The sequence below is a fragment of the Micropterus salmoides genome, unplaced genomic scaffold (genome assembly GCF_014851395.1).
Source record: "Micropterus salmoides isolate LMB-PRFRI ecotype aquatic unplaced genomic scaffold, ASM1485139v1 Ms_hic_scaffold_18, whole genome shotgun sequence".
NCBI lineage: Eukaryota > Metazoa > Chordata > Actinopteri > Centrarchiformes > Centrarchidae > Micropterus > Micropterus salmoides.
In genome coordinates, this window is record NW_024040928.1 from 20,398,585 (window position 1) to 20,408,109 (window position 9,525).

Genomic DNA, 9,525 nt, shown 5'->3' on the forward strand with positions numbered 1-9,525 from the left:
GGGGTATTCTATATACATAACTTTATTATTGCAATACGGCTTTGGCAACAACATCTTTATATATTGACCATGTTTTCAAAAATACTGAAGGGCTTACACACTTTTACATATATACACACATTTCTGCAAAGACAGCTTCCCTCAGATGGACATCACTGTAGTGTTTAAGGTTAAAATGTCACTATTTCAACATATAAAATCTGGGTTCATGTCTGTAACCCTTACTTTGTGAAGTGGATTTTAGATTTGGGTACATGCAGATGTAACATGAGGGGAAATAGATAAAACTAAATTGCCCCACATTCATAAATCATCCACTTAAAAATATAACACCATGTTAATAATAAAGTGCTCATTTTGTAGAAAGGCAAACTGCAAGACCAGTGCACCCAGTAACAAATGTGAAAGTAATTAATAAGCCTGTGTTTATCTTCTGGACCGGTACTGTTTTTGTGTCTTGTGCATCATTACCCAGCAGCTATTTTGATCTGAATGGGTGGTATGTTAAAAAAAATAAAAATACTCCAGTTTAGTTTCTTCCATCTGGGTGTCAATCGTTTCTGTAAGGACATAAAAGGATACATAAAATCATGTAATACAGTCTTAAGATATTGCCTGGGTGGCGAGTTCATTATGATTAGAGCTCCATCTTGTGGTAAACAGTGTTACAGTCTAGTTACAGTCACAACAATGAAAAAGAACCAGGCAGAAGAGGAAGATGAGAGGGAAAAAAAAAAGTCTTCACATCTCAAAGTGACGGAAAATGCTTTCGACATAACCCAAGACCTTCTGCCAGTCCGGCCCGTCTGCCTTCAGCATCTCCTCCGCTGTCTGTCACAACATGTAAAGATAAGATTATAAAACCAGTGGCTAGTTTTAAATAACTTTCCAGAACTTGTACTTAAGATCAGAAGTGTCCTGTGTAAAATGTCTCACCAGTGCTGCAGTGATTCCCACACTCTCTCCGGTCTTAAAAGCAAGGTCCAGATTTTCCTTCTGTTAAAATATTAGAGTCAGAATTAGTTTTTATAATTATCAGGACAGGTACACATAATTACAGATGTGCCTTTCAGTAAGGCGTTCTTGTAAAATAATTAAACAATCCCGATCACTTGTCCTCACTCCATTAACGATGCTTTGGTCCTTTGACCTTCATCAGGTTGTCTGAGGACCAAAACGTAACAGTGTGCAAGAATCCTGTGGTGAGACATGAATTCTCGGTGGACTCAACAGTTTCTGTTTTATGATTTTAGAGATTATCAATATATGATTGGACATATTCACATTATCTGCTTAATGCAAGCATTTCTTTTGTTTCGTTTTCAACAGCATCGGTTTTACCTTGTCTGCTGGGTTTAGGGTGTCGTACGGGATGTGAGTCGGCAAATAAGTGTGATAAACAGCACAGAACGCCATGCCGTCCTCCCAGCTGCTGCTGAAGTTTGTGATCTCAATATTCTGCCACAAAACATACTCGATGAAGACAAGATCTATAACTGGCAAAAAGGTAAGAATTCCTCTTGATTTTGACAAATTTCAGTTTCAATTATGGCAACATTCTCCTCCCTAACCTTATAACCTTGTGTACGACTCTGGCACCAGCGCAGCAGGGAGTTTCTTCTGGAGCCGCCATGACGCCTCAGCAGAGCACTGAAACCATCCTGAGGTCTGAGTAGGGCAAGAAAACATTTCACTAGTTTTAAGAATAACTTATTGTAATTTTCTTAACATAGTTACAGAAATATAAACATACAGTGATAAGTAAAGCCACAAATTATGAGAAAAAGGTATAGTCAGTTTAGATTAACTTTAACAGTTATTTAATACAGACTTGGGGACTGCAAGAAAAGCTTTTTCTACAGATTCAGAGATTGTGACTTCATGGATGATTTTAAAGTGACTCGTTCATGTTAAACATTTGTCTTATTTGTTTCTTCTTTTAAACACAGACAATGAGATGTCAGTATCAGCAACAAAAAAAAAAAAAAAAAGGGCCTACTAGTTACTTACTTGATGGAATCTGTGCTTTGGTCCTCATCCTGTTTTCCTGCATGAAGCAAATGCAGCCTCCATCATACAACTGAACACTTACTTAAAGGTGGGTTAGTACTGTAGGTTTTAGCACACCTGTGTAAAAACTGGACCAGCTGTCCTGCCGCTGTAAAATTCGGTCTATCCGTCTCTGTTTTGGTGGTTCTTCTTTCTGGAAAAGTTTGGAGATGACACCATTGAGTGATTCTACAAATGCCAATACAAAGTTTCCCACCTCCTTAATCATTCAGATAATCATCCATACAATAGTTTAAAGAATATGTTCATGTCAATTCAACAAGTGTTATTTATACCTTGCATAGTGGCAACGTTGTGCTTGTGTTTTTTGAGGTCCCTTTCTCACTGGAGGAGTCAGATGAGAGTGGGAGACGAGAGAGACTCCTAGAAGACATTTTTTTGCACGTTTTATAATACTCTTTTATTAAGAGGGGTTGGTCTGTGTTGTGAGCGTTAATATGGACTCACCAAGATCTTTCACAAAGCATCACAATCCTCCTCGGATCTTTCTGCCCACGTCCCCCTTCTTTCTTTTTCTCCAGAGCAGCCAAACTACGAAGGTATCCCTCCGCCACCCCTTTGCCTCTCAGGTACATGCTCCCTGATCCATTTGCCTCCTCAGGATCATGACCTACAACTTCAGCATCTACCTCTTGATTTGTTTCATTCTCCTCTCTTTGCTTTTCAACATTTTTAGCTTCAGTGTCAGTTTCAACTTCCCTGGGCTTTTCCTCCAAGACTTCCTGTATTTCCTCCCCCCCATCAGAGTCTTGTCTCTCCGCCTTCTCATCACAATCTGTTACGTCTTTCACCCTGTAAGCGTTCCTCAGAGCGTCCAGCTCGGCCCGCTCCTGCTGCTGCTGCAGGGTGAGTTCTCTTAGTTTGAGGCAGACGTCTCTGTGCTCGGATCTCAGACTCTCCAGCTCTCCATCCTTCTCCTGCTGTCTGATGAGGGCCTGAGCCAACTGCTCCTCCACAGCCCTGTGGCTCTCCTGGAGCAAACCCAGAGCTTGCTCCGACTCGACCCGCAGCCGGTCAGCCACAGACACAGCAACCTGCAGGTCACACTGAAACTGATGCCACTCCAACCTTTCCGTCTGTCATGGAGGACAAAAGAAAGAGGACCAAGTGGAAAAGAGACAGTGTAATCTTGGTCTCCATAAGGTCTTGGATGTTACTGCTGCCTCTGATCTCTTACCATATGAATATTTGAATAAATTCTGTACTTTAAGACAAATAATTGATTTTTTATTTTACATTTTATTGGAATATGTTTGATTCAGTGATCACATGGCCTAAAAGTCATAAGACTGAAATGCCAAAGAAAAGTAAATGAAATTAAAGATTTTATTCATTTTCCAGAAAAAAAAAATATTGTAAGTGTCCAAAGCAAGTCTCTATTTCACAGCAAAGAAATGTGAGTTTCTGGACATTTTTATGGCCTAAGGGTGTTCATGGGACCTGCAGTTCCAACTCACCCTCAGTGTCTCCCTCAGTGTGTCCACCTCCTCAACCAGCTCATCTTTCTCTGTTATCAAACGCCTGAGCAGCTCTGACAGACGAGTCAAACAAAAAAGGCACACAAGGTTCAGTGAAAAAAGGATTTTGAAGTCTGACAACTGCAGTCAGATTGGGTAATTCATCTATTATTTACTCCAGAGCAACATATAGCACAATTTCATAAAATATTTAACAGAACAGGAAGAAACATTAATGGTGGCTCTGTTCCATTTTGATAGATAGGGCCTGGCACCAATATACCTAAATTGTATGTGGCCATTGTTAGTTTTATTAGTTACACGTCTTTGAAGCACCAAAATGTCTGCTGTGACAACTGTCTTGTCTCTATAGTGAAGGAAAATTAAGTAATACATTTACTTGCCACTTTTCAATCACATTTATGCTTCTGTGGCTCTGGAAGACTTTCTAAAGTCAAAGTAACTCATGATGTCACTGTGATGTCATTAGGGTTATCTCAGTATGGGTTTGAAGACTATGGATTTTTAACTGAAGGCAAGGAGTTTGAAAGATGTAGGCAGGGGTGGAATAATAAAATACTGTACGCTATTGGGTTGCATTATGGGAAATGTAGGATCCAGTGTTTTTGGATCTTGACCCACACGACTGACTAAAAGTCAGGACATCTCATCCTTAATTTGTCTCTTGCATGAAAATACTAAGTCACTAAAACACCCATTTAAGTCTTTTCCTTCTACATTGTCCATTTACTTTATCCACATGCTGAATCAATTCAGTAGTCCTAAACTATCTGAAGAAGCCATGCCACATTACTAAATCACAGTCAGATGATTTTAAGTAAGTCACAGTTTTATGCAAGTTATCAATCTGTAAGTAATATTGCAGTTCCTTCTGATTTCCAACGGGGGTTAACAAGAGTGTACGTAAAGTATCTTTAAGAAAACGAAACAAGGACATACCTACTGCGCCTGTGGTAACATCAGTGTTGGGGGTCAGGCCTAGTGAGGCCCTGTAGCGGTCCATCAGACTGATTAAAACCAGGGTCATCTCCTCTCTGACTCTCTCTGCTGCAGCCTGCGGCTCCATTCCACTATCCTGCTCCTGCCAGCTCTGCTCTGAAGGCAGGGACGCCGGGCTGCCCGGGCTGAGCTTCGCCTTCCTGCGGCTCGCTGCTGCATCGCTCACCTTTGTCTCCGAGTAGTTGATACTGTCTACACTTATCACAGCCCATTCTGAGGGAGAAGACAGTTTCTGCGTCCAGTCAGCGACTGAAGAGGTGGCGGAGGGGGTGGTGCTGCCGGCTGGAGATGGTGTCTGTGTCTTCTTAGAGGAAGCTGCAGATGACAAGGCCATGGCAGCGAGATCTGCCTCTGAGGGCGTGGTAGGAGGTGTGTGGAAGAAATCTAAAGGAGAACCTAAGAGTGGGAAATAAATTGTATAACGGATGAGGAGCAAAATCACCAAAATGTCCTGAGCCTTAAAATCATCTAATTTGAGATGAAAAGTGTGCTGAATGCAAAGCCCCCCCTCTTCTATTCCTCGATGCAGATGTAAGCACCCAGTGTCGGCTCCCTTATTTACTGTCCTGGTGCTGACTGATGCAGCAAAAAGCCTCTCCTGCCAATGTCTTGGCAGACAAACACTAACACACTGTTCCCCCATGTGGCAACATCCAGGAAGAGAGACGATTTTACCCTGATCTACTAGCTAACAGCTGCTCTCACTGCGATTACAGCCATCATCCATGCTGCTGGTATTCTGCATAAACCACTTTCAAGGAATTTAGAGTGATTTCATTGGGGTTTTTTTAAAGCAGGCTTAGTTTATGTATTATAAAATCGTCATCTAAAGTGTCTTCTGTCACTGAGAAATAGTGTTAGAGCTATGTGACTGTATGCTGTTTACAGTGTGCACTGGTTATAAACTTGTGTAGATTTTGGCAGGCTACAGGGTTCTCCACCTGCTTTTACTCAGATCTTTTCCTGCTTCCTCTTCTTGTCCTTGTGTTGTACAGCAGGATTCTGCCGACTCATCATTTCCCTGGCAGCCGCATGATGTAGTCTGCTCAGCTATGGCAGGGGAGTTATTCTCATCCTCTATCCTGAGCCTACTTCCTGCATACTGACAGCCAAGAGGGGAAACGAGGAGCAGCATTTTAAACAGCTGTAAGTGAGATTTAAACTGAGCGAGCGGCCGGCTGATTGTCTTCAGTTAGAAAACAAGACATGTAAGGCAGCACGGGGCAATTTCACACATCAGCTGAGCAAAATGACAGCTAGCTTTTAACTGAAGTATACTGAAGGCTTGAGAGAGACTAAAAAGATCGGACGCTGCTGAATCCAACTTACACCGAATCCTCTGAGATACAGTTTGTATTTCACTGCAAAGTTCTGATTCATCACTTCCCGTGTGCCAAGAAATGTTTCTGTAATCATACAGGAGCTGACACCAGAATTTACTTTGCATCTATCGAGTGTCGGCAGCCCCACTTTGAGATTTAGCGTTATACAGGTATACTTTTGCACAAAAATCTTGTAATAAGTTTGTTTGAATGAAACATTTTGGATTTCTTTTATCAGGGTTTCCTTATTCCTGGTTTAGTGGGATACTTAAGATCAGAACATGCTTTGTGTTGCCTTTGTACTATATCAGTGCACCTTGAGTAAACCAAAGGATATGATGTGTGTCTTTACATTTTATAAGAATTAGGAGGACATAATGTAACTTTGAGTTTACCCTCATTTACCTGGTGTTAAAGCCAGCAAAATCTGCTGTTCCAACTGTAAATAAACTGGTTTACACAATAGTCCTCTGAAGTTCTCATTTTCTGCATGCATGTATTCTGCATTGTTATTCTTTTGTAATGCAGAAGAGTAACAAGTACAAAGCTGATGCTATCATTGTCTGCAGCACAAAACAATAACAATTTCAGAGAACTTTTTTGTGTGTTTGTTTTGAGCGCAAACACATTGATTTTGACCTGGATTAAGGTGGTTGTATGGACACTGAAGTGAAAAACATGTGGCAATTCTGTCTGAGAGATTTTTCCCATAGCGTTTTGAAACAGAAGCATTGTTTGTGTTGTTTGCCTTTGTCCTCGGGTACCTGTAGTGCCATGGGTCTCTTTGCCAGTATGGTTACCCATAATCCAGCAGGGGTGGGTGTCTGGATAGGCTATCCCAGTGTCCTTCACTGCGTCCTCTGTTTTGTGAGGCCCACTACTGTATGGATGAGAGGGAATAAATATAAATCTTTTAATGAGCATGACTCACTGCCAAGTGCAACATGTCAAGAAAAGCTCAGGACATGTTTAGTGCATCTTCTAAGCTTGGAGCCCAAACATTTCCCCTAATGTGACAATAGAGTTCTATAAAGGTTGTTGTTTCTCTTACTAGGAAATACAAATGGCTTTTGGACAGTACAAAATATTCTGTACTGCCTGTAGTATTTGTATTTATTATTTTTATGAGGCCCCACGAATTAAGAGCATACAGTTATACAGCTTTTCTATACATTTCACATAAAATCATATTTGTGTTGATCAACAAAGAGCCAAAGATGTGTTAAAATGATAACGTCCTTTCTAACAAGTATGCAGAGGCTCCTCTGCAGTGGTGTGGAGTTATGTGTAGCATGTACAAATTAACCAAAATCTATTGAATAATCTAGCGATTTAAGGTTGCTATGGCTGTTGAGAAAAGACGTATATATTAAACGTCATAACTAACCTCCCTAAGACATTGAGAGTATCTCCAGTGAAATTCGGCACGCACATGATTTTCGATTAGGCACTTAATTTCAAAATAATTAATAACAAATTTCACAACAGACACGCTGCTGACTACTGGCCTTCGCAGATCATTTTAGGGACTAGGATTGGACTACCAGGATAAGAAACTCTCAAACCAGAACTATTACATAACTATTGTATTCCGTAGCAACGCGTCCTTTCTATCAATTTCTCAACCGTCTTGAAAATGTGCTGTGCTGCACAATCGCGTTTCCAAAGAAGCCACATAACATTAAACTCTCCGGTTGGTGAATGAAGTTTGGAGTCACGTTTTCCAATAAACACAATCCGTATCCTGGCAGGTGATGTTATTTCTGTGAAAGTATTTCGGCTGAGACATACGTTTCATCCAACAAACGACGCTACACACACCAGTTTCATTCATCCTACCTGCTCAGCCTGCCAGCTGGACGCCTTCCAGTTTGATCCCCGGCTTTCTCGACGTCCCTGTCGGCGTTTTCAGCGTCCCGTATCCCAAACTCACCGGAGGACACTGTGCGAGTTACTGAAAATCATGTTTCCCCGATTTCCCCTTTTCACACGCACACAGCAGCCAACACCTAGCCTATAACTTGGGTCCCAGTAATATCCAACTCCGCTGCGCCTTTAAATCCAATGCGACAAAAAACATAGAAGGAGGCAGAAAAAAACTGATTGCGTAGCAGCTGCACGTTGAATCGACGACATGGGGCTGGGGGGTTAATAATATTATTTAGAGCGATGTTTGAAAATGTTTTCACACAAAGTAACGACTCAAACGTCGAAATGATGTGGTCTAATTAATAAAAGTAGGCTATGTGCGGACGGTGGCAAAGCAGCGCGAGGAAGCAGTTTAGCTAATTATCACTAAATGCAGGTGTGGCAACACGCAGGTAGGTAGGTTACAGCTTCACGGCGTCTGGATTACGTCACTGTTTTAGCTCAATGTGACAGAAAATAAGTATATATATAAGTAATATTTAGCAGACATAACTTTGCTAAATCCAGGTGAGCTGGCCCAAAAGTTTAAGTCAGAACTGGCATTTCCAAGTGTCATTGAAGAGACACCTGTACATTATGCTGTACTGGCAACACACATGTTGAGCATCACTAAGACAAATAGATTCTTCTAATTTAGCACAGCCAGAACTAAAATCGTAAGTAAAGTGACATTATGATACCTTAAATGGAAAAATACAGCCTTTGTGCTTTTAAACCAATGGCACACAGGGGAGACATAGGAGTCTAGCATTTGGTGTTACTTACTGTAATTACTTTGTGTCATAAACTGTATAAAGAGTTGGGTACTTTTAAAAGGAATTTAACCACATTACTGAGGAGATTGACTATGCCTTTAACCCTTTAGGGCACTCACACAGGGGCGGCCTTTCAGCAGTGCAAATGGTCTCAGATCCTTCATTAAAACACATATTGAATAGGTTTCGAGGCACTGGTGTGAAGAAAATAAGTGAAATGTAATTTATTTTTTCTGGCCCGTATTTTCTTTTAGTTTGACTTTTGGTTCATATGACACATCATGCAGTAAAGTCAAATTAGAAGGCCTATAGAAGTCTATAACAGAGCGAGAGAGAGAGAGGGGGGGGACGGGGGGACAGATTGAGACTGCAGATTGTTGTGTATTACTATTATTATTATTATGTAGTGCGTCTGAGTACTTCAGCACCATGGACAGAGCAAAGTGAAGAAGATTGTTTCTAGCGCCCTCCAGTGACCAAACTCAGTTCTGACAGGAATAATGAAAGAGTGATAGAGTTATTTGGAAATATTGTTTCATTCATACAGTACAAAAAACACTGAGTAATCCACAAAGAAAAATCTAAATTTTATCTAATTAAAAATGGTATGTTAAATATGGTATATTCTTATTCTTGCCCAAAACAGTTGGTTTAATACGTAACATTTACTTAAGTTACTTTTTTGCAGGCTGAATGAAGTTACTTAGTTTACTTACTTTGTTGATGCAGGTCAGGGGCAGAGGTTCAGAGTTCCCTGAAGTGTCGTTTTAAAATGTTCTTTATTCCCACTGCCATTTGTTGAGAGAGTTTAGCCAGCAGCAGTTAGTGCACAGCATTTTACTGTATATGAAATAAATAATAACACATATATTGTGTTTTCTCTTTATTTGCACTTTGATGCTCTCAAATGTACTTTATTGTATCTCTGTGTGTACCATGCACCAGCAAAAGACACATTTCTAATAGTTTAGT

The 9,525-nt window shown here is 40.7% G+C and overlaps 1 protein-coding gene across 2 annotated transcripts; it reads right to left on the reverse strand.

Moving 5' to 3' along the window:
- Positions 1–6: 6 nt before the first annotated feature.
- LOC119908857 (cytospin-A-like) lies at positions 7–8,131 on the reverse strand. Of its 2 annotated transcripts, XM_038726763.1 has the most exons (13): positions 7,709–8,131; positions 6,634–6,749; positions 4,488–4,943; positions 3,528–3,601; positions 2,518–3,146; positions 2,346–2,433; positions 2,128–2,203; positions 2,011–2,047; positions 1,572–1,668; positions 1,342–1,458; positions 937–996; positions 746–831; positions 7–560 (listed from the first exon to the last, which is right to left on the reverse strand). In XM_038726763.1, exons 2-13 carry the CDS (start codon positions 6,671–6,673, stop codon positions 551–553), a joined length of 1,770 nt encoding a protein of 589 aa, XP_038582691.1. In that variant the 5' UTR covers positions 6,674–6,749; positions 7,709–8,131; the 3' UTR covers positions 7–550. The 2 variants fall into 2 exon arrangements, with proteins under 2 accessions (XP_038582691.1, XP_038582692.1); XM_038726764.1 differs by lacking the exons at positions 7–560; positions 746–831 and adding an exon at positions 1,123–1,197 and having other exon boundaries at positions 949–996.
- Between the last annotated feature and the right edge of the window lie 1,394 nt (positions 8,132–9,525).